The sequence below is a fragment of the Bison bison genome, unplaced genomic scaffold, assembly GCF_000754665.1.
Source record: "Bison bison bison isolate TAMUID 2011002044 unplaced genomic scaffold, Bison_UMD1.0 scf7180017864307, whole genome shotgun sequence".
NCBI classification, from domain to species: Eukaryota; Metazoa; Chordata; class Mammalia; order Artiodactyla; family Bovidae; genus Bison; species Bison bison.
This window is the reverse complement of record NW_011494879.1, coordinates 5,655,177-5,681,284: the sequence shown is the minus strand read 5'-3', so window position 1 is coordinate 5,681,284 and position 26,108 is coordinate 5,655,177. Positions and strand designations below refer to the sequence as shown.

Here is a 26,108-nt window from a genome sequence, read left to right as displayed (position 1 = left end):
ACTGGATCATAGAAAAAGCAAGAGAATTCCAGAAAAACATCTATTTCTGCTTTATTGACTATGCCAAAGCCTTTGACTGTGTGGATCACAATCAACTGTGGAAAATTCTGAAAGAGATGGGAATACCAGACCACCTGACATGCCTCTTGCGAAACCTATATGCAGGTCAGGAAGCAACAGTTAGAACTGGACTTGGAACAATAGACTGGTTCCAAATAGGAAAAGGAGTACGTCAAGGCTGTATATTGTCACCCTGCTTATTTAACTTCCAAGCAGAGTACATCATGAGAAACGCTGGGCTGGAAGAAGCACAGGCTGGAATCAAGATTGCCAGGAGAAATATCAATAACCTCAGATATGCAGATGATACCACCCTTGTGGCAGAAAGTGAAGAGGAACTAAAAAGCCTCTTGATGAAAGTGAAAGAGGAGAGTAAAAAAGTTGGCTTAAAGCTCAACATTCAGAAAACGAAGATCATGGCATCTGGTCTCATCACTTCATGGGAAATAGATGGGGAAACAGTGGAAACTGTGTCAGACTTTATTTTTCTGGGCTCCAAAATCACTGCAGATGGTGACTGCAGCCTTGAAATCAAAAGATGCTTGCTCCTTGGAAGGGGGGTTATGACCAACCTAGATAGCATATTCAAAAGCAGAGACGTTACTTTGCCAACAAAGGTCTGTCTGGTCAAGGCTATGGTTTTTCCAGTGGTCATGTATGGATGTGAAAGTTGGACTGTGAAGAAAGCTGAGTGCCAAAGAATTGATGCTTTTGAACTGTGGTGTTGGAGAAGACTCTTGAGAGTCCCTTGGACTGCAAGGAGATCCAACCAGTCCATCCTAAAGGAGATCAGTCCTGGGATTTCTTTGGAAGGACTGATGCTAAAGCTGCAACTCCAGTACTTTGGCCACCTCATGCGAAGAGTTGACTCATTGGAATAGACCCTAATGCTGGGAGGGATTGGGGGCAGGAGAAGGGGACAACGGAGGATGAGATGGCTGGATGGCATCACTGACTAGATGGACATGAGTCTGGGTAAACTCCAGGAGTTGGTGATGGACAGGGAGGCCTGGTGTGCTGCAATTCATGGGGTCGCAAAGGGTCGGACACGACTGAGCAACTGAACTCTACTGAAAAATTTGAGTTTTATTAGGGAAAAAAGGCTTTCAGTTTATGCTATATTATTAACATGATCAACCTGTAGCTGAAGAATACAAAGTAAATTTCTAACCAAATAGCAATGTGGCCTTTTAAGTCTGTTTCTAAATGCTCAGGTAGAGTAATTCTATTTGTATATGAAAATACTATTAACAACTCTATTTTAATCTGTAAATTTAAAAAGGAAAAAATGACCCAGTCACTGAGCTGCCGCCAGGGACTCAGCGGCCTCCCCTTGCCTCCCGATGGAGGCTCTGTCCCGCCGTCCGCTTTCTCCCGCCACCACCTTCCGCAGGCCATTTCCACCGAGGAAAAGGAATCATACTTTATGTCCCCTATCCAGAACATCCACTCTTTCGACCCTTTGCTGATGCAAGTGAGGGTGATGATCTGCTTCCTGCTGGCACTGAGGATTATATCCATATAAGAATTCAACAGAGAAACGGCAGGAAGACCCTTACTACTGTCCAAGAGATCACTGATGATTATGATAAAAAGAAACTAGTGAAGACGTTTAAGAAGAAATTTGCGTGCAATGGTACTGTAATTGAGCATCCAGAATACGGAGAAGAAATTAAGCTACAGGGTGACCAGCACAAGAACATATGCCAGTTCCTGGTGGAGACTGGACTGGCTAAGGACGACCACCTGAAGGTTCACGGGTTTTAAGTGCTTTCGGCTTACTGAAGCTTAAGTGAGGATTTCATTGCAATGAGTAGAATTTCCCTTCTGTCCCTAGTCACGAGTTTAAAAACCTCACAGCCTGTATAATGTAACCATAATTTGGGGTTTGCTTTTAACTTGGGACTAGTGTAACTCCTACATGCAATAAACTGAAAAGAGCCCCCCCATCCAAAAAAAAAAAAAGTTAAAAATGAAAACATATACTCTCAGTGACCTTTTGGAAAAGCTGTCTTTTTATCTTTATAAAATCAACTCATTTAGATATCTGCTTCATTTTGCCCAGAATTTGAAGTATCTTCTCAAGTTAACAATTAACATTACTAACAAGATTTATGGTAACCCTAATCCTGCTTCCCTGGTAGCTTAAGAGGTAAAGACTCTGCCTACAATGCAGGAGACTGGGGTTCAATCCTTGCATCAGGAAGATCCCCTGGAGAAGGAAATGGCAACCCACTCCAGTATTCTTGCCTGGACAATTCCATGGACACAGGAATTCTAGTCATGGAGCTGCAAAGAGTCAGACATGACTAAAGCGACAATCCTTTTAAATAATGCAGGTAGGAGATGAAATTAAGTACTTTTACCTGCAAACAAACAAACACTAGAGCAGTGAATGTTCCTCTTTGAAAAATAATCATCTCAGAAAACCAACTTAATGGATAATAAATTCGTGACAAGTAATTTTAAGATCATTAATGAAAAGGAATCTAGTAAGCAAAAAAGAATTGATGCTTTCAAACTGTGGTGTTGGAGAAGACTCTTGAGAGTCCCTTGGACTGCAAGGAGATCAAACCAGTCCATCCTAAAGGAAATCAGTCCTGAGTGTTCATTGGAAGGACCGATGTTGATGCTGAAGCTCCAATACTTTGGCCACCTGATGCAAAAAGCTGACTCATTGGAAAAGACCCTGATGTTGGGAAAGACTGAAGGCAAAAGGAGAAGAGGGCAGCAGAGGATGAGATGGTTAGATGGCATCACTGACTCAATGGAAATGAATTTGAGTGAACTCCGGGAAATAGTGAAGGACAGAGGAGCCTGGTGTGCTGCAGTCCATGGGGTTGCAAAGAGTCAGATACGACTTAGCGACTGAACACAAAATATCCAGGCTGACATCCGCTACCTTCTGCCTCCAACATCACGTGAAATGGTGGCCCAACTGGCTCTACAGGGCTTGGCTACGGACTCCCCACACATCTGGCCCTATTCCAACCAAGCCAGGCCACTCTAGGGGCCTGCACCACCAGCTCAGCAAAGCATCCGACCTGGGGCAGGAGACTGGCAGGACTATGACACGGCACCGTTGTAGAGAACGTCATCACAGGATCACATTTTTGTTTTCGTGCCATTGTCCTTAGCTCGGAGAGCGGAAGCAGGCTGGAATTTTGACAAGATTCCAAAACATGGATATAAAATAATTACAGTAAACATTTAATGACTGTATTAGAATAGTCTTATTTTGACTTTCAGAAAAATGTATGCATGTATAGAACACACCTAAAGGAAAGATGTCATAAAAGTTGCTGGGCATTTGTGCTATATTTCATTTGGAATCTGTAATGTGTTAAGGAGAATAAGGGGACTACTAGAATACTGTCTAAAACTTTGCATGTTTCAGTTCAGTTTATCAGTCGCTCAGTCGTGTCCAACTCTTTGCGACCCCATGAATTGCAGCACGCCAGGCCTCCCTGTCCATCACCAACTCCGGAATTCACCCAAACTCACGTGCATTGAGTTGGTGATGCCATCCAGCCATCTCATCCTCTGCTGCCCTCTTCTCCTTTTGCCTTCAGTCTTTCCCAACATCAGGGTCTTTTCCAATGAGTCAGCTTTTTGCATCAGGTGGCCAAAGTACTGGAGCTTCAGCATCAACATCAGTCCTTCCAATGAATACTCAGGACTGATTTCCTTTAGGATGGACTGGTCTGATTTCCTTGCAGTCCATGGGACTCTCAAGAGTCTTCTCCAACACCACAGTTCAAACACATCAATTCTTCTGTGTTCAGCTTTCCTTATAGTCCAGCTCTCACATCCATACATGACCACTGGAAAAACCACAGCCGTGACTAGACAGACCTTTGTTGGCAAAGTAATATCTCTGCTTTTGAATGTGCTGTCTAGGTTGGTCATAACCCTCCTTCCAAGGAGTAAGCGTCTTTTAATTTCATGGCTGCAATCACCATCTGCATTGATTTTGGAGCCCAGAAAAACAAAGGAGTTTAGGTATAACAGTACTTTGTTTTATATTGGTCTTTGGTTATCCCCTAATTAGTCTACTTTTACCTCTAATTTTTTTTGTGTGGAACATGATACAATAACATAAGATAGACAGAGGCAGAGATGAAAAGACTAGTCCGTATTGCTCAGAGCACATTTCTATCAGAACCACTTGCAAGACGCTGATTTAAAAGTCCTCAATCCCACACCAGACTTCATAAATCCAGCCCTAATACTAGGTCTAAAAGAACCTGTAGTTTAAACAAACTCTCCACAATATTCTTGTGCAAAATAATAATAAAATAAAATGAAGTGGCTCTCCTCTCCTTCTTCCTGGAGCCTGGAAGAGACCCTCAGATGGTTTTAGTTCACAAGCCTGATGAGAGAACTGCACCCACACATTCCAGCGATGGCTAAGATGCTGCAGAAAGCCAGGAACAAAAGAGCATGTCAGCTGGTTTCTATTCACGCTGCCTAGCAGTAGTAATCCTGGAAGGGAGTGGGAGTGAGGGAACCTGAGAACACCTGTTATCATTACACTCGTCTCAGTTTCCCTCAGGTAGATTTCAAACCTGCTAGATGATTACTCTAACAGAGGTTGCACAAACAATCCCAAGAGCGACATGCGGCCTACAGAGGAAGATGGTGAAAAAATATGGAGTAAAGTTTCAAGACTCAGAGTGTATTAAAGCTTGATCCATCGAGACAGTCATCTGGAGGGGCTCAGAGAGTGACTGATAGCTCTGAAGGAGTCTTTTTCTTCCTTAAACCATCAGGGACCTAGTTTCACAAAGGGCGTAAGATTGCTCTGAGGCAAAATGAATCATCATGGCAAAGTGCCACTCAGTGGGTTTGGCTGAACCAGCATTGCATCTTTTCTTTTCACTCATTCAGAGAGGAGATCAGAATGTTGTTCATCAACATTCACAAAGCTGGAGATGTACTTCAGAATGGATTTCCAGGTTCCTCTTTATTGCTTCTTGCTGAGTCTAGTGAGGGATGACGAAATGACTAATTCTTGAGAGGCCTTAGAATCACTGTCGAGGACCATGGTAGAATAATAAGTATGTTACATACTAACTGTTTAGAAATTGGTCTGTGGGTTTAAAACACATAAAGATTTAAAAAAAAAAAAACAAGGCTGAAAATACACAAGTAGCTCCACAAAGTTATTGGCAGAATAAATTCCACCTGTAAGAGAAAAGTCTGTTTAGGCCCAAATTTGGCTTAAGCAGCAATTTGCTTATCTGGTACTCTATACAAAGATGATGTCTCTGAAAAAGAATACATTTTTAGTTTATTCTACCAGATGAACTGAAAGATTTTTGCTAGAAATAAATGAAGCTTCATATCAGCACCACACTTCAGAAATTTGACTCAAAAATAAAGCAGCAGAAGAGACAGAGGCAAAAAGAAAGAGGAGGAGGTTATCTTCAAATTAAAAAATAAAGATAATGAAACAGTTTACCTCCCAGGAGTTGGGAATCACAACTCAGAAAAAGGAGATGGTTGGAAATTCTAAAACTTAATTTTCACACCTGTTTTCCTCTTCTGAACTCGACTCAAGTCAGAGTAATGGCAGAAAGACAAACCCATGGCCCGCTTGGAAGAAGAAACAAACCACGTCAATACTCTCTACTCTGGATTCCACTCCCCTATGTTGTAAAGTGAGTTTTGTCAGATTTGTTGTTGTTGGGCCCACCTGAATATTAACAGAACAATTTAATGGAAAGAAATAGTTCACACAGGATGCAGGTTCAAGGGTCTTTAAAGCCTTTTTTTCCCTCCTCCCTTTGGTTTCTTTTTTTTAAGGTGTGCTCAACTTTCTGGAATAACAAAAACAAAACAAAACCAAACACAGAAGAAAAACAGTCCCAAGCAGCCCACACACACAAAACTCCCCTGGCATTATCTTCATCACCATCTCCTAGAACAATCGCACCTTTTGTCATTTCTGGTGGAGGTACAGCTGCTGAAGAAGCCAAGACTTAGTAGAGAAAGCTAAGACATGAAGGGAGGGAAGAAAATGCTTCCTTTGTTAACGAAAAGCTGTTTCCATTTAAAAGTTTCAACATACTATGGAATAGTGAATGCACTTTTGTGAGCAAACGCAAAGCGTACAATGAAGAAAAGCTGCCTGTCAACTAAATAAACAGTCATCTGAAGGCATCCCAAACCTTCTCCACTTTTCTTGAAAAATGTAGGGGAGATGGGGGAGGGAGTATGTACTATTGGTAGCCACAGTGGAGGATGTGTCTAAAACGTATAGTAAATATGACACATAGGGCTTCTAGAGGGCTATAGATCCATTTAATTACAATATTAAGAAATCCCAAGGTGAATATGTTTTTTAAAAGACCACAAGGGTATAATCAATTGCTCTAGCATGTATTAAAAATGGCGTGCTTGGGAAAGCATTTTATTGAATTTCACAAATATTCCGCTGAGTTTATTTTCCTTCATGAAGCAATGCCTGAAGACAGGTAAGGACAAGCTAGAGTTTCTGTTACACAACAGCAGGCTCTTGTGATAAACCTGATTACAATACCCTGTCAGAGGTGAACTTCCTGCTTTGCTATTAAAAAAAAAAGCACAGTGCCACACCCTTACTTATTGTTGTTTCGAAGCAAAAATTCAGCTGAGAAAAAGCTAATGCTACATGCACCTGTTAACCCAAACCTAAAATAAGGCTTTCTATGGCAAAGGGAAATTAATAAAGAATAAAACTATGTCAGAAGAGATGACAAAGCACTGTAATATATTACTTATGGAGGAAGGATAAAATGAATTCCACACGCATTATGATTCAGAAAACAGTTCAATTCGCATTTCTGGTCTGCTAGAATTAACTTAATTGTTGTAAATCTATTAGAAGTAACAAGAAATATACTTTTTTATATTTAAAATCTAGTCTTCTGAAAGCCTATGGTGAATACATTACTTTACGTGAAATATAGTCTTGGTCGTGGGGATAAGACCATTTTAGAAACATGCTGTCGACTTGCCCAGACCAAGATAAACCTTATGAACAAAAACAAATTTATGAACCGATGACCAACTGAACAGGAGAGGGTCACTTGGTTTGGCCTCAGGATCAGAGTTGGGAAAAACCTACCGAAGTTCTCCTTCTTAAAATGCATCTGTCCTCCAAACATTCTGCTTATTGTGGAATACCTACATTTAAATTCACCTATCTGTACTGAAGCATATTAAAAGCTGGTATCCAGAAGAGCAGACAATCCCCAAATAATTTCCATTTGATCTTGGCAGGGTTACATGATTATTTTTGCAGCAGGCTAACCTTTGTCACTGGGCTTCCCTGGTGGCTCAGTCGGTAAAGAATCCACCTGCAATGCAAGAGAGCTGGGTTCGATCCCTGGGTTGGGAAGATCTCCTGGAGAAGGGCATGGCAACCCACTCTAGTATTCTTGCCTGGAGAATTCCATGGACAGAGGAGCCTGGTGGGCTACAGTCCACAGGGTCGCAAAGAGTCAGGCACGACTGAGCGACTAAGCACAGCACAACCTTTGTCATTACTCAGTTTTCCTTAGGCAAGTACAAAACTTGGTTCTCATTCCTTCTCCTGGGAAGCAGAGTTTGGGGGAGGCCTGGGCTGAGCACGCTGGGTACTGACACAGGATCAAACTAAGTCACAGACACGTCACATGAAATCACTGGCTTCACTCTGCAAACATCAGGTATTATTTTTCTTAAAAAAAGTCATCCATGTAGCCTCAAACATACATTTTCTGACTAGGGTAATTTACTATTGGTTTCGGTATATGGGTGAGCAGTACGAAGAACTGATAAGATTATTAATCTCACAAGCTGGTTTTCATGAGTGATACTGACACACCCATAAATTGAGTTTGTAAATGTCCTTACTTATAAGCAGAAATTACATCCCTTATGCATTTACCACTAAAATATCAGTGGAATGCTCTTTTATTTTTTCAGCCAAATGCCACTAATAGCCTCCTGATACATAATAAATATAAAAGAAGCAGACTGAAAGCTTACTATTCAGGTAGAAAAAAATCCCCAACAAATCTATTTGAACTCTTCTCTAAATAAAGTATTTAATTCTGTTTTTCAGCTATTTCAAATCATTTAATCCACAAACACAGAGTCCTTTTCCATGTATACAGAACTGTATTATATATGAGGTCTTATGTGTGTGTGTGTGCGCACACGCCTGCTCAGTCATGTCTGACTTTGCGACCCCGGGAACTAAAGCTCGCCAGGCTCCTCTGTCCATGGAATTCTCCAGGCAAGAATACTGGAGTGGATAGCCATTTCCTACTCCAGGGGATCTTCCCGACTCAGGGACCAAACTTGCATCTCTTGCATCTCCTGCATTACCAGGTGGATTCTTTACCACTGAGCCATCATGGAAGCCCATGAAGTCTTAAGGATGACAAATAGAAGTACTACATGATTCCTACTGTCAAAGAGTAGCTAGGGATGCAAAGAATATACAAACAAATCAACTGCTACATCTGCCCATGGACTCCTCCTTTAGTACTCCCTCTGTGGTTCTCCCTCCAGAGGCAACTATTTATCCTGAATTTTGCTTACCATGAACTTTTTAAAAAAATAGTTCTATCATACATATCAGAGCAGATCAGTCGCTCAGTTGTGTCTGACTCTTTGTGACCCCATGAATCGCAGCATGCCAGGCCTCCCTGCCCATCACCAACTCCCGGAGTTCACTGAGACTCACGTCCATTGAGTCGGTGATGCCATCCAGCCATCTCATCCTCTGTCGTCCCCTTCTCCTCTTGCCCCCAATACCTCCCAGCATCAGAGTCTTTTCCAATGAATCAACTCTTCGCATGAGGTGGCCAAAGTACTGGAGTTTCAGCTTCAGCATCATTCCTTCCAAAGAAATCCCAGGGCTGATCTCCTTCAGAATGGACTGGTTGGATCTCCTTACAGTTCAAGGGACTCTCAAGAGTCTTCTCCAACACCACAGTTCAAAAGCATCAATTCTTCAGTGCTCAGCCTTCTTCACAGTCCAACTCTCACATCCATACGTGACCACAGGAAACATATAAATATACCTACATATTTAGTTTAACTTCTTTTTTGAGCTTAACAAAAATAGCATCATACTGTACATAGTTTCCTAAGACTTGCCTCTCACACTCGACAGAATGTTAGGTTCATTCCTGCTGCTTGTATCTAAGGTTATTTAATACACCATGTCTGACTATGTCACATTTTATCCCTTTTTCTGGTGACAGACATTTAGATTGTTTCCAGTTCTATTTGTTTGTTTTTTATTCATCACCTAGCTGCCTTCTTTAGCCTGTTAGCCTTGTATCCTTAAACACTAATCTCCATCAATAGACAACTAGTGAGGTAATTGTGGCATATCTATTCTGTGCAGCTTCCAGAAAAATAAAAAGTTAAAGTTAGTAGTTAACTGCAGTTATACAAAGATTAAAAGAAAACTAAGATCATGGCATCTGGTCCCACCACTTCATGGCAAATAGATGGGGAAACAGTGTCAGACTTTATTTTTGGGGGCTCCAAAATCACTGCAGATGGTGACTGCAGTCATGAAACTAAAAGATACTTGCTCCTTGGAAGGAAAGTTATGATCAACCTGGACAGCATATTAAAAAGCAGAGACATTACTTTGCCAACAAAGGTCCGTCTAGTCAAAACTATGGTTTTTCCAGTGGTCATGTATGGATGTGAGAGTTGGACTGTGAAGAAAGCTGAGCACCGAAGAACTGATGCTTCTGAACTGTGGTGTTGGAGAAGACTCTTGAGAGTCCCTTGGACTGCAAGGAGATCCAACCAGTCCATCCTAAAGGAAATCAGTCCTGAATATTCATTGGAAGGACTGATGCAGAAGCTGAAGCTCCAATACTCTGGCCACCTGATGTGAAGAACTGACTCATCTGAAAAAACCCTGATGCTGGGAAAGATTGAGAGCAGGAGGAGAAGGGAACAACAGAGGATGAGATGGTTGAATGGCATCACCAACTCAACGGACATAAGTTTGAGTAAATTCCAGGAGCTGGTGATAGACAGGGAGGCCTGGCGTGATGCAGTCCACGGGGTCACAAAGAGTCGGACATGACTGAGTGACTGAACTCAACTGAACTGAAGAGATTATCCCTATTCTTAGAAAATATACACTAAAATATTTAGGGATGATGTGCCATATAAATGTAACTTACCCTCAATGATTCAGAAATAGAATTGCAGAGATAGATACAGTGATAGAACAGCACAAAGAATAAAACTGTAGGATAAAATAGTAATAACACTTGAATCTGGGTAAAGGATATATTTTTATTTTTGCAGCTTTTTTATAAATCTAAAACTATTCCCAAATAAAAGTTTATTTTAAAAAAAAAGCTCTCTAAAGATATACCATGTTCTTGGATTGGAAGAATCAATATTGTTAAAATTACTTTACTACCTAAAGCAATCTACAGATTCAATGCAGTCCCTATCAAATTACCAATGTTGTTTTTCACAAAACTAGAACAAAAAAATCTGATAATTTGTATGGAAACACAAGAGTCTGAACAACCAAAGCAATCGTGAGAAAGTAAAATGGAGCTGAAGGAATCAACCAATTAGAATACTTCCTTGTTAGGAAAATAAACTATACACAAAATAAAACTAAATACACAAAAATAAACTAAAAATGGATTAAAGACCTAAATGTAATCATCAGAGACTATAAAACTCTTAGAGGAAAATATAGGCAGAACACTCTTTGATATAAATCCCAGAAAGATCTTCTATGACCCACCTCCTAGAGTAATGGAAATAAAAACAAATGGGACTTAATTAAACTCTAAAGCTTTCACACAGCAAAAGAAACCATAAACAAAATGAAAAGACAACCCTCAGAATGGGAAAAACAACTGCAAATGAATCAATGGACAAAGGATTAATCTCCAAAATATACAAGCAGCTCAATACCAGAACAAACAACCCAATCAGAAAATGGACAGAAGACCTAAACAGACATTTCTCCAAAGAAGACATTTAGATGACCAATAAATGCATGAAAAGGTGCTCGACATCTCTCATTATTAGAGAAATGCAAATCAAAACTACAATAAGGTATCACCTCACACTGGTCATGGCCATAATCAAAAAATCTACAAACAATGAATGCTGGAGAGGATGTGCAGTAAAGGGAACCCTCCTGCACTGTTGGTAGGAATGTAAATTGATACAGTCACTATGGAGAACAGTATGGAGATTCTTTCAAAAACTAGGAATAAAACTACCATATGCCCCAGCAATTCCACTACTGAGTATATACTTTGAGAAAACCGTAATTGAAAAAGATAACATGTACCACAATGTTCACTGCAGCACTATTTACAATAGCTAGGACACAGAAGCAACCTAGATGTCCATCAAAAGATGAATGGATAAAGAAGTTGTGGTACATATATACAATGGAATATTACTCAGTCAGAAAAACGAACACATTTGAGTCAGTTCTAGTGAGGTGAATGAACCTAGAGCCTTTTAACAGAGTGAAGTAAGTCAGAAAGAGAAAAAAAATATCGTATATTAATGCATATATATGGAATCTAGAAAAATGGTGCTGATGAACCTCTTTGCAGGGCAGGAAGAGAGACGCAGAGGCAGAGAACAGACTTGTGGACACAGTGGGGGAAGGAAAGGGAGGGACAAATTGAGACAGTAACACTGAAACATATATGTTGCTGTATGTAAAACAGATAGCTAGTGGGAAGTTGCGTATAACACAGGGAGCTCAACCCAGTGCTCTGCAACAACCTAGAGGAGTGGGATGGGGGTGGGAAGGAGGTTCAGGAGAGAAGGGACACGTGTACTTACGGCTGATTCACACTGTTGAATGGCAGAAAGCAACACAACATTGTAAAGCAATTATCCTCCAATTAAAAATAAAATATATATATATATAGAGAGAGAGAGAGAGGCTAATTCCTCCAAAAAAAAAGCTCTCTAAGATACAAGTGAAAAAGGCAAAGTGCAATAGTTATTGTTATCCAGATATAGTCTCATTTTATTTTAAGCTTATACTTTCTATCAAAATCTCTATAAGACATCATTACCCTCTTTTACTCCTGCCTCCTCACTCAAGATTAATTTAAAACTAGTCAACAAAAGAGATTGTTATTAGGGTGAGAATTTTGTATAAACAAAAGTTTATAAACATGATCCTCCAATAACATGGTCCAGCTGGTAGAAAATTCAGAAGCAAAGATTAGACAATATTTGTGAATAGAGATGATAATTTTCAAAAAAATCCAGGAATAAATGAGCAATTGGATACTTTCAGGCATTCAAGAAAGAACTGTTTAGGTAACAATCAGCTAAAAAGCATCTGAATATTGACTTTATTTCTAAATGTCTAAAAAGTAGTATTTGGAACACTTCTATTTCTGCCCTTAAAGCACTAACTACTTTCGGAATTGACTTCCCATGATAAACAGAGAATTGGAAAAAATATATAAGGGGACTTCCCCCTGGTAGCCCAGTGGTTAAGAATCTGCCTTGCAATGTACGGATGCAGGTTTGATTCCTATTTGGGGAACTAAGATCTCACATGCCCTGAGCGCTGCAACTACCGAAGCCAGCACCACTGAAAGGCCCAGGTGCCGCAACAACTGAGACCGTGCGCTCTGGGGCCTCGGCCCATAACTAGAGAGCCTGCACGCACTACTGAGCCCATATGCCCCAACCAGAGTCCATGTACTGCAACAAAAGACCCCACAAGATGCAACGAAGATCCTGCCTACTGCAACTAAGACCCGATACAGTAAATAAATAAATAAAATTTTTAAGAAAAAAATATATGAAACAATTTCAGGCATTAGAAAACAGGAAGCACAGGATGATATGCCCTGAAAGAGAAACAAATGGCTGCAGGATGTTGCCTAGAGGCAGTCTGCAACCAGCAGTGCAGGGAGCAGGGAATGAAACAGAGCCCCGTGTTCTCGCTGAGTTAGAGAGGGATTAGAGTTCCTGGAAGCTGGGGTGGCTGTAATTTGCAGACAGAGTAAGAGTGAGGATGCAGATGCACAGAGAACTCTGGAGGTCTGCAAAGCGGTCCTCTCAAGTCTTTGGCTGAGTACCAAACTGTGCATGCTTAAAAAAAAAAACCAAAACCTGAGGCCAGGGGAGAAAAAAAAAATCACTGGATCTTTTCCCCCAATGAATCCAGACAATTCTCAGAGCTCAGAAAAGGCACCAGCTGGAGTGGAGAGGCTTCATAATAGTGGGGGCACTAGGTAAAGTCTTTCAGAGGGACATCACTTAGTAGGAGGAGCTAAGTTAGTCCAAGAATAAAGGCTCTGGAACAGCCATAAAAAAGCTTGAAAACAAGCTTTTAAATGATCAAACTGATATCCAAGCTATCTAATCATACACCAGAACAAAAATCCAGTATCCATCAACACAAAATTCAAACTGTCTGCATCCAATCAAAACCACCAGGCATGGAAAGCAGGAAAACATGCCACACAATCAGGAGAGAAACCAGTCAACAGCCTCAGAGGTAACAGAATCCATAGATGAGAACCTTCAAACATCTACTGCAAATACTGTCAATAAACTGGAGGATGAAAAAGAAAACATAAACATAGCGAGAAAATTAAAAATAAGGCTAAAATGGAATTTCTAGAAATGAAAATCATGGAATCTGAAATGAAAAAAACAGCAGATTACAAATTCAAGAAGTAAAGATCAGTGAATTTGAAGACATCACCATAGAAACTATACAATACAAAACATAATGAGGGGGGTGGGAAAAGAACAGAAGGCTGTACTTCGAGTTTGAGACTACTATGTACAATGACCTTGGCAAACAATTCTACCTTCTGAAGGGTTTGAGCTTCCCTGGTGGCTCAGTCAGTAAAGAGTTTGCCTGCAATGCAGGAGACCCGGGTTCAATCCCTGGGTCAGGAAGATCCCCTGGAGAAGGAAATGACAACCCACTCCGATATTCTTGCCTGGAGAATCCCATGGACAGAAGAGTCTGGCGAATTCCAGTGCATGGGATCATAAAGAATTGGACACGACTGAGCGACTAACACTTCACTCTGAGGTGTTTACTCACATGTATAATTTGGGAAGATGGTGAACCATACTCATGCAGAGGTTTAGTAAGGATCATAAATGTCTCTTAAATAAACTGAAAACAACGTGAAGGCTGTGAAGGTTAAGAAAGCCTATGAAAAGAATTCCTTAAGTGGGCAAATGCAGGATAATATTTAATATTAATATTTAGTACCCTGAAAACCTGATGAAGAACAAAGGGAATATAACCTTTGAGTACTATAAATAGTGATAAAGACTCATAATTAAAAGAACAGAAGATCTTCCACTGGAAACATGAAAAGAGAGCTAGAGGAGGACGAATGTAAACAAAGGACTTAAAATAGTGCCTCTCAAAACAAAAGTGCCGGCGCTCAGTTGTATTTGACTCTGCAATCACATGGACTACAGCCCGCCAGGCTCCTCTGTCCATGGGATTCTCCAGGCAAGAATACTCGAGTGGTTTGTCATTCTCTTCTCCAGGAGATCTTCCTGACCCAGGGATTGAACTCGGGTCTTCCACACTGCAGGGAGATTCTTTACCATCAGAGCCACCAGGGAAGCCCTAACATAGTCACTTTCAGTTCTTTCCTCCACAGCAACAAAGTGAGCAAATAATAACAACATACATTGTTTTTTTAAATTTGAAATTAGTTCAAGTTCTCTATATAAAACTTCTGAAATTTCGTCTCAACAGTACACTTATTGGCAGTGCACACGTCTCACACTAAAGCTGTATTCTGAGAACAGCCTAAACAATGAAGAAACCACAAAAAGAAAATACAAATAATAGTTCTACTCTTTATTAAGATATGATCACTGTTCCATATTTGAATAGAACAAAAAGTGGATGACTTTTTTAAACTTCAACATGAAATAGTAAATCAGGAGACGAATATAAATCGCCAATTACTCTAATGTCTCATAAGTGACTACAAAGTAAAAAAAAAAATAATTTACCTCTATGGCAAAGATTCCTTTGTCACGTCCATATAATTTCATCTCTTCTGGAAAATGCTGAAAAGCATGTATGTAAGGAATATGTTCTTCTTCAACAAATCTGTATTTTTGAAAAAGTTTCAATATAAGATATGTACTGATTTGGCAAAGTAAACAAAAGAGGGGAAAATGTTATATTTCAAAGACAAGGTAAGAAGCAGTTGAGTATACTGTATATCTCAAATAGATTTAAGAATAATTAACCTAAAAATATCTGTATTTCTATTCCCTTGTGCAGAGACAAGATTTAGTTGATTATCTAATAATCCCTTCTGTTTCTGCCCAAATAGATAAAATATTTCTAAAAGGTGTGTTTATCTTATTTGCCAATTTACCAGGCTTGTAGATATGGCATTCCTTCTGTCTATCCCTAGTTTCTCTGACGTGATTAGTTTCTACTCATCTTTTAAATCACTTCTTCAGGGAGACCTTTTGATCTCTGTTTTCCTTGTTAGAATACCTCCTTGCCCACCATTTGGTCCCCAGTACCTATGACAGTACACGGTAAGTACCAGTCACTGGAAGAACAATTAAAGAAACACTTGTTTACCACTGTCTCAATGTCTGGTACATAGTAACTGGTCAACTATTTTGAGTAAATTACTGAGTTTGAAGAAGTTAGCACATAAATATAAATAAGTATTCATACATACTTATCTACAAGTCATTCATTCATTGGACAGAAATTTATCAAGTCCAATAATATATACCCAACACTATTTGAGACACAGCAGTGAACAAAACAAAAACATATTCTTGTTCCCATGGAGTTTACATTGCACTGAGAAGATAAAGATGACAAAACAAATAAGTGAAATATACAGTATGTTAGGTAGGAGGAAATGGTAAAAAGAAAAACAGGGATAAAAAAAGAGCAGTGGGGTAGACTGACAGTGTCTCATTCGCCCCTCCTAACCAAGAAACCAATACTCCAGTCATGACCCCTGGAGATACTATCTCTACTTATAATACTATCTTACTTTCCAAAAGCTTCAATCTGTGACAGACTGACATTTAACAAACTAGTTATTCATTACAGGCAGTTTAAGCAGCACTGCATTAGAGTTAAATTGTGTCCACTCAGAAAACATATCCTGAACCCCTTCACTTCATTCTAGTTCTATCACCGCCACCCTAGTCCAAGCCACTACCTCTTCTTGTTCTAAGTATAGAAAAGACCACCCAGTCTCTCTGCTTCCACTCGTGTCTACCTAGAATCTACTTTCCTCATAGTTGCCTGAACAATCTTGAAAACATAAACCAGATCAGATCATGTCTTTCCTGTTAAACTCTTTGGTGGCTTACTATCACACTTAAAGGCAAACTTCTGATGGGTATGGGGTTTCCTCTTGGAGTGATGAATATATCCAGGAAATAGAGGTGACGGCTGCACACCCTGCGAATATACTGAAAACCACTGACTTGTATACTTTAAAAGGGTGAATTGTATATAAATTATACTTAAAAAAAAAAAAATCCAAACTCCTAACTTGGTTTACAAAGACCTATGTCTGGTCCTGTTTATTATCTCCTTGCCCTCATCTTCCTCCTACTCCTTCAAATTCGCAATCCCATCACATCAGCCTCCTTTGCTCCTGGATAATACAGAGCTTGCAACCGCTTTAGGGCCTGGCACTAGCAAACTCTCTTTACCTGGAATGCTAGTACTTCTGATACTCAACAGCTGGTTTTATTTTCATTCAGAGTGCAATTTAAATTCCACCTTCTCACTGAGGCCTTCCCTAATAACCCATCTAAAGTAGCCATCTGCTAACAAACACATGAAAAGATGCTCAACATCACTCATTATCAGAGAAATGCAAATCAAAACCACTATGAGGTACCATTTCACGCCAGTCAGAATGGCTGCAATCCAAAAGTCTACAAGTAATAAATGCTGGAGAGGATGTGGAGAAAAGGGAAACCTCTTACACTGTTGGTGGGAATGCAAACTAGTACAGCCACTATGGAGAACAGTATGGAGATTCCTTAAAAAACTGGAAATAGAACTGCCTTATGATCCAGCAATCCCACTGCTGGGCATACACACTGAGGAAACCAGAATTGAAAGAGACACATGTACCCCAATGTTCATCGCAGCACTGTTTACAATAGCCAGGACATGGAAGCAACCTAGATGTCCATCAGCAGATGAATGGATAAGAAGGCTGTGGTACATATACACAATGGAGTATTACTCAGCCATTAAAAAGAATACATTTGAATCAGTTCTAATGAGGTGGATGAAACTGGAGCCTATTATACAGAGTGAAGTAAGCCAGAAGGAAAAACACCAATACAGTATACTAACGCATATATATGGAATTTAGAAAGATGGTAACAATAACCCTGTATACAAGACAGCAAAAGAGACACTGATGTATAGAACAGTCTTTTGGACTCTGTGGGAGAGGGAGAGGGTGAGATGATTTGGGAGAATGGCATTGAAATATGTATAATATCATATATGAAACGAGTCACCAGTCCAGGTTCGATGCACGATACTGGATGCTTGGGGCTGGTGCACTGGGACGACCCAGAGGGATGGTATGGGGAGGGAGGAGGGAGGAGGGTTCAGGATGGGGAACACGTGTATGCCTGTGGCGGATTCATTTCGATATATGGCAGAACCAATACAATATTGTAAAGTTCAAAAATAAAATTAAAAAAATAAATAAAGTAGCCATCTGGTCATTCTCTATCACATCACCCTATTTAAATCTTCTGAACAGCATTCCCTTGTCTGATTCACTTATTTATGTATTTGCTTATCTGTCCTCTCCTCTAGTCTTAAACTTCAGGAGAGCAGGGACTTTATCTATATGGTTCACAAATGTATTTCAAGGGTCTGGACTCTAGAACAACACCTGCCAATAGTAGATATTCAACGAATATTTGTGGAATGTATATATGTTGGCTGTTTTTACTTAATTATAATTGTTAAGTACAGGGTCCTTTAAAGGCTCCTCAAGGGTTATGAATCAATCTAAGGAGGATGCTGCTAAAGGATTTAACAGAGAAGTGATATACAGGATCAGTATAAGATACATGGGTATTGTGGAAAGGCTAATAATGTAGGCCCTTCAAATCAATGTTCTTTAAATAGTTTATTCAGGGTGTAGCAATAATAGTTCTCAAACTTTGGCATCCCTTAGAATCCCCAGACGGCTTATTAAAACAGAGATTGATTACCAGGCCCTGTTCCCAGAGTTTCTGACTCAGAAGGTTAGAATGGGTCCAAGAATTTGCCTTTCTAACAAATTCCCAGAAGCTGCTGATGCTGCTGGTCAGGACCACACTTTGAGAACCTGTGACTTAGAGCTCTTTTCCAAGAAAAGCAGGAGAGAGTGGTAAAGTCTTTCTTCTACTCCTTCAAGCAATTAAACCAGGTCTCAAACTTACATGTCCCACAGAACAAAATAAAAGCCCTCCAGCTAACTAGATCTAATCTTCTTGAAGGCAGTTTACAATTCCCCTTGGAGGGGGAAGCAAGGAAAAGCAAGGGAAAAAGGAGGGAGACAGAGGGGTGAGGAGAGAGGCAGAAGAAGAGGGGAAGAGAGACAGACAAACGTGTAGGATCTTATCCCATCCCTCCAACCACATAAAATATTCTCCCTGAGAAGAATTTTTGGGCAAATAATTTTCTCTATTATTTCTGGGTAACTATTATTTCTTCCTGGTTAGATTTCTCGGGGAGTTTTGTTACCCACTTACAGATTGCCTTGTATAGAATAGCTACGCTTTCATCCAGCCCCAGTGATGCGATCCTTCCTGTAAGATCCTTCAGATTACCAGGAGGAAATGGACAGGAGAGGCACAAGATTCACCTGGGAGGTGGCTAAGTAATCCAGGTGAAGACAGAGACAGAGGGAATGGGGGAAACATGGTTCTCAGAGTTATTCTGGAAGTACAATCGAGAGGACATATTGATTAAACTACATGCAGAGAGAGGAAAGAGCCAAGGATGGGTCTCAGGTGCCTGTATGAGATGAAACAGGGTATTCATGAAGAAGGCAATCAGTGGAGGAAGAGATGAACTGAGGAGAAAGATGATGAAGGAGTATCCAGCAGGCAGCCGATTATGTGAATATATGGGTCTGGCCCTCACTAGACAAGTCTGGGCTGGAAATCCAGATCTGGGAGTCGTCATCGTACAGATGGTAATTAGAGCCTTGGGGAAGGGTGAGATCACCAAGGAGGGCGGACAGAACAAGATGAGGTTTTAACGTAACAGTAAAATTCACTGAATCATGGACTACCTGCATGTCAAGTTAATCACATCTGAGAAAAGCCTTGTTATTTGGTTGATGTGGCCAAATTCAAAGGCACTATTCTCATTTACTGGAGGCACTTTATTTAATCAAAGGGCCTAGTGCCAGTGATGATGATGACGATAAAGAAAACATAAACAACAATCACTAGAACTGAGTTCTTGTTATGCACCAGGTACGATGTGCTTTTCATGTGGTACTAAGTATTGAAAGTAGTTTCAACTCTCTGAGGCAGATATTATTAGTAACCTCATTTTACCAATGAGGAAACAGAGGCAGAAAGAAATTAAATAACTTACTCAAGGTCCTATAGTAGGTAAATGATAGAACCAGGATTCGAACCCAGGGTTCTGGTTCCAAATCTATTCTCTGAAAATCACTCCACACACTGAGAAACTCAAATGTTATTATTTAGAACACATAATGAGCAAGGAAAAATGAACACATTAATGACTGTGGTACATCTTCTATTTAATGAGAAATTCTTACATACCATACCATAATTTATTCATTACCTATAAAACACTGCAGATAATCTTGAAAACTGTACATGCTAACTATCCACATAACAGGTTCTTCTAATAGCTTTGTTTTCCATTTTAGCTTATAAACACAGACAACCTATCTTTTAGCTCTTAACAACACCAAGGTATGCTTTTGTATAACTACTACTACTATTTGCCATGTGAAGGTCATCTATTCATCTTCTCTCTTAAAAATGAAAAATACTTAATAATACTGTGCAGGTACTTAAATGTCACTTTTCACCTTCAAAGCATTTTATTCACATTGAATGATAAATTCTCTAATACCCCAAGTAAAATAAATAGTATTATTTCCACTATATAAATAAGGAAACCCAGGAGACGAATTCTTAGCCCAGGGAGAATTACATTTCAGAGTCAGAATTCAGACTACCTAATCCTTCCCTTCCTTAATTGAAGCCTCCTGGTAAAATCCAAAATATCCACAGGCTGTCACACAGATAATCAGCAAAAGCATCATCGTAAGAGGCCCAGCTTACCTCAAAAGATCTGAAAGAGTAATTGTCTCTCTCTGCCAAAGTAATGACAGATAGCAGAAGGCTAGCGTCCGTGGTACACTCATCTTCATGACCCCCTTCTCCTTCCGCAACGAATATTCCACTCCATCAAGAGACCCAGAACAGACAGAGGTCGTTTCTTAAGGGACAAATGGAGATTTTTTTTTAAGCGTAAGCAACTATTTTGGACAAGAAAAGAAGAAAAACAGCAAAATCCAAAGAGGTATTTTAAATATCTTAAAATTACTGATAGAATCTTTACACAGAGCAACTTGGCAATAAAGGGTAGTAATGATTTGGAAGAAAACTGGCCAAAACGTTATGTGCTAGTTCTCTGTGGGAGTGGGGTATGTGGAGAGTCTAAGGAGCGATCTGTTTTTTCTGGATTTTTTGTAGTGAACAGGAGCAAGTTTTCAAATAAATAAAAGGACAAACAATTACTAAGCGAAGCAAAAACGTGTCATTCCTTTGTCCCCTTCTCCGACAGGCTCTCCAAATAGCTAAGGTAGCACCTCTCCCACTCCCATGCTCCGGGCGTCCTCCCCCGCGGCATCATTTCATCCTCGGTGCATTCATTCCACAAATACTTGTCCATCTTACTCTGTGCCTCTCTTCCAGGTCTGGGGAAATGACTGTACAGTATCTCATCTCTCCTTAAACTCACATACTAGTAGTGAGGGACAGTAAATGACAAAAAAAAAAAAAAAAAACCTGAGAGACAGTGGTTAAGTGCAACATGGAAAAACAGCAATGTAGGGGCATACAGAGTAATGGGAAGGGAAGAGACCTGTGCTTTTTCACATGGGTAGTCCCAGAAGCCCTGTGGGGAGGGTGACACCTGAGCAGAGACCTGGCTGAAATCAGAGAATAAGGCTCAAGGATCTGGGAAGGAACACAGAGTCTATCAGCAGAGTCAACCTGAAGGAACAGCACGGAAGCCAGTGTGGTAGAGCACCATGGGTGAGGGGGAGTGGCAGGAGACGACCACAGAGAATTGTAGACGATAAGAAACCAAACTGTTAAAGGGCTTTGTTGGCCATGATCTGTCTTTCAGATTTTCAACTAAGTATAATAAGAGTTTTCGGGAAACTTTTAAACAGAAGAGCAATATAATCCCATTTATGATTTTTAAAAGGTTACTCTGGCTGCTATGAAGAATAGAATTAGGGGACGGCACACAGGAGACCATGATGCCAGGTCTGCAGCAATGGGTCCTCGTGCTGGAGTGGAGATCCTGTAGATGGTGAGGGGCAGCTGGACCCTGGACATATTCTGAAGGCAGAGTCAGAAAGACTTGCTGATGGACTGGATGTGAAGTATGAGACAACAAGGGGAGACAAGTAGAAGTCTAAGGTTTTGGGGCCTGAGCAACAAGAAGAATGGAGATGTCACTTACTAAGACAAGGAAGGAGGCAGAAGATCAGGCTTGACCAGAGAAATCAAGATATCAGACCTGCACATGTTAAGTGTAAGACTTTATTAAACATGCAAATGGAAATGCTGAGTAGGCAGCTGAATATAAAATTCTAGAGTTGAGAGGATAGGAATTTTAGAGCTGTTGGATATAGCTGGTGTTTAAAGCCAGGAGTGAGGGTAGATGGAAAAGCGGGACTAGGAATAACCCTGAGAGACTCCCAAGTTTTCTTAAGCAAAAACTCTCCTATTTATCCCTCAAAATCCCCTTTTCTAAATCCTGAAGATCCTTTCTTCATAGCATTTATCAGGAACTGCCCTATTCTTTTTCACGTGTGCATTTATTGTCCAGCTCCTCCCAGGACACTCTATGGAGCTTGAAGACAGACAGTATTGCTCACCATGGCATCCACAGAGCTCAGAACAGGCTCCAGGTGGAGAAGGAACCCAATAAATATTTGGTGACCAATGGTCTAGCAGCCCTACTCCAAGATTTCATCCTAGTGAAATGATTTTTAAAACATGCAAAGGTTCAGGGTCAAGGTGTGTTATGACAACACTGTTTATAATAAGAAAACAATTTAAAACAACATAAGTGACTAGAATAGAAATTTAATTAACTCCATGCAATGAAAACAGTGCATAACAATGTACACAATGCTTTGTGTAAACGCACTGGACTGTTCTCCAGGTACAGCTGTTGGACCAGGTATATTAGCATCACCTGAGAACACTGTAGAGATGCAAATTATTGAGCTCACCGGCCCTCCATCCCTACCATCCTCCGGTGGATGCTAAAGGCTGACGACTACGGTTTTAAAAGAATATACAGGGACACAGATTTCTATAAAATATTATTTTAAAAACTTCTTTATATATTACATATATAAAAACATGTAGGAACTTCCAGTTAAGATGGCAGATTGAAAACAACACATTAGCTTCTGTTTTGTCCCACTTTAATTTTAAAAATATATATATACAAGAACAAATAACATGGAAAAAGAGATAACAGCAATAAAATGTTAAAAGCTGAAAAGCAAATGGACAGGTGAATATTGCCTTAGCAGTGCTGAGAAAGTTGGATTCACAGCCAGCAGTAGGGAAGGCAGAAATCAATGTAATTTTCCCTGGGGACCTCTAAGGAAGGCTCAGGAGTTGGTTAAACCAGGTAGCCCTGGAAAGTGTGTGAAGTAGGACCAACACCAGGAGGACTGCTTGGAAGCCTGACTAAGAAGTTATACACCCAGACTCCTTCCCAAGCTCCATGCAGCCAAATGACTGCTCCTCCCCAATCTTGCCCGAAAATGGGAAGTTTCTCCTCCAGAGACCCTCTCCTCCCCTGAGGCCTTCTTCCCACCCATTTCCCAGGACAGTTGAGGTTATACCCTCCAAAAAAAAAAAAAAAAAAAAACCTCAGAGATGTTTCTGGAAAATCTGGTCAGCTGAGGGGTAAAAGAGTTAAAGATGACAATGCTGGAGGTTCATCAAGAAAATAAACCAGAGCAGAAGTGACAAGACTTACTGTGGGTAGAAAGCTTTCAATCAACTTTTCAATCTCCATTCTTAAACAGGACTAGCCTTCTTAGGCTTGCTAAGCACTTGAAGAAACCCTCTAGTATAAAAAGGCAAAGAAAGAAAGTGAAGTCGCTCAGTTGTGTCCGATTCTTTGTGACCCCATGGACTGTAGCCTACTAGGCTCCTCCATCCATGGGATTTTCCAGGAAAGAATACTGGAATGGGTTGCCATTTCCTTCTCCAGGAGATCTTCCTGACCCAGGGATTGAACCCAGGTCTCCCGCATTGTAGGAAGACGCTTTACCGTCAAATCTTCAAATCAGTGGGAAATAACATTAATATTCTCAGCAAAATAAGAAAAGATGCTCCACAAATTGAGGGTGTGTACCAAGAAAGAAGATGAAGTGAGATAAAGAAATGAGAAATTTAACCACAGACAGGTGACAGACTTCTCGGGATGGTGGTAAAGAGATCCCCAAGACAGAGGTCTGGAGATACATCATTCTCGATCAAAGCAGCTCAGAAGTTCCAGGATCTATTATGGAAGATGAAATTGACAGATAAGGAATTGAGAGATTGTCAGAATTGAGGGGAAGTGTGGAGATACATTAGTAACAGATTATAGATTCATAGTTTCACTAAGTTGTATTTGACTCTTTTGTGACCCCATGGACTGTAGCCCACCAGGCTCCTCCGTCCATGGATTCTCCAGGCAAGCTTTCTATTTATTTATTACTAATCTGTAATCTGGGCTTCCGAGGTGGCTCAGTGGTAAGAATCTGCCCACCAGTGCAGAAGACATAGATTTGATCCCTGGGTCGGGAAGATCCCCTCGAGAAGGAAATGGCAATCCAATCGGACATGACTGAGGGACTTCACTTTCACTTTTTACTTTCATGCATTGGAAAAGGAAATGGCAACCCACTCCAGTGTTCTTGCCTGGAGAATCCCAGTGATGGGGCAGCCTGGTGGGCTGCCGTCTATGAGGTCACACAGAGTCGGACACAAATGAAGCAACTTAGCAGCAGCAGCAGCAAACAAATTATCAACTCTGGAAAAACCAATGCATATACAGAAAAAGTAATCATAGTAAGCTATATGACTCAGCTCTGATGAATATTCATATACATTTACAATTTAAGCACCAAAAAATTGACCAAGCAAAAAATTATATTGGAAAGCTAGAGAAGGAGAAATTCATAATTGTGTACTGGTAATTATGTGGCAGGGGGTGGGGAGGGACAGTGAGGGATGAGTGAAAGAGCTAAGGCTTCATCATCCACAGTGGGAATTTAATCACTCATGTGCAAAACGAGAAATCAAGATGTAATAACAGAAGCATGTGATACAGCGATACAGCATTTAAAAAAAGTTGAAAATGAATGCCTCTGGGAAACGGGACATTTGAGGGAGATAGTAGACTGCAATTTATTTTTATTTGTATAACAAGTCCTATAAATCTATTTGAATCAACATGCATGTAGAATTTTGATCAAAAAAATTTAAAGAATCAAGAAGTAGTTCACATTTTTGGAAAACAAAACTCGTGCTTTCTCTCTCTATATATATATGAATAAAAAATCTAGAATGTAGAAGAATACAGTAATAGTGGTTATTTTGGGGTGGTACAATAACTCGTGAGTTTATTTTCTTTATGAACATCTGTTGTTTTTTTTTTTGGCCAGGCCACACAGCTTACAGGATCTTAATTCCCTAAAGAGGGATTAAACCTGGGCCCCAGCAGTGGAAGGGCCAAGTTCTACCCACTGGACTGCCAGGGAATTCCCATGAATATCTGAATTTTATAGTTTTGCATTAATAATGAGTTGTTTTAATAGTTACATTTAATAGAAAAATGAAAATAAAGCTCTAAGGATCATCATTTACTAAGAAACAAACATGCAAATCCCTGACATAGGTAAACAATCATGATGTCTTACTAAAAAGGCTTGGATGGTTTCAGAGTCCTAGTTCTCTGAGATTTTTTGAGTCAGGTGGCCTGAGGCATGGAAAAGGAAACCCCACATGCCACACTGCCCAATTATCCTACGACCTAACTTCTTTGGACACAACATGTAACTTATTTGATAACTATGTCGTTGTGCAGTCCATCAAGAAATGCAGATATGCTGAAGGAAAAAAAAGGAAATGACAAAAAATAAAAAGAAACATGGATATGCTGATAAAAGGAATTTTTAATCTCTGGAGGGTGAGGGGCTTGCAAAGAAGCAGTCCATACTAGAAATGTTTTGTTGAAAATTTTACATAACCACACGTAATGCAGACTTCAACAATTCCTAACACCATGAAGTTTGCAGGCTGTCTCCCAAACAACTCTAGTAGCATACATCAAGACCTTCACAATCTATAATAAAATCTTTCTCTGTTTTCCACCACGTTTCTTTGTTTCTGTTTCTAAAAGTAATGTAGAAACAACTAAAATCATGAATAAATGCTCTGAGGAGAAGGTCTGTATCTGTAACCTTAAAGACACTCCTTATCTATTTTAAATTATGGAATTAAACCAGAAAGTAAGACATACATGCACGTGCACACACACACACACACACACACACACACAATATGGTGATCTGATTCAGCCTGCGTTAGTGTACGCAGAGAAACTGGCAGCTTATCTTTGACTCCTGTCTATCTTACCACATGGCTAAGTTCTATTAGTTCTCTGCTACAACTTTTCTCTGAGCCCACAGCTATCTTACTTGAGTTAGCCTCCTTTTTGG

The 26,108-nt window shown here is 40.1% G+C and overlaps 1 protein-coding gene and 1 pseudogene across 1 annotated transcript in view; one reads left to right on the top strand and one right to left on the bottom strand.

The window, feature by feature from the left end:
- Nucleotides 1-26,108, bottom strand: part of TAF1B (TATA box binding protein (TBP)-associated factor, RNA polymerase I, B, 63kDa) — a 55,449-nt gene that overhangs the window by 17,455 nt on the left and 11,886 nt on the right. Inside the window, exons 7-8 of the mRNA XM_010852052.1 lie at nucleotides 20,419-20,575; nucleotides 15,085-15,184 (exon numbers count right to left, since the gene is read on the bottom strand). Of these exons, the coding sequence (XP_010850354.1) occupies nucleotides 15,085-15,184; nucleotides 20,419-20,575 (257 nt within the window). The remainder of the gene's footprint in view (nucleotides 1-15,084; nucleotides 15,185-20,418; nucleotides 20,576-26,108) is intronic.
- LOC104997351 lies at nucleotides 1,094-2,218 on the top strand (annotated as a pseudogene).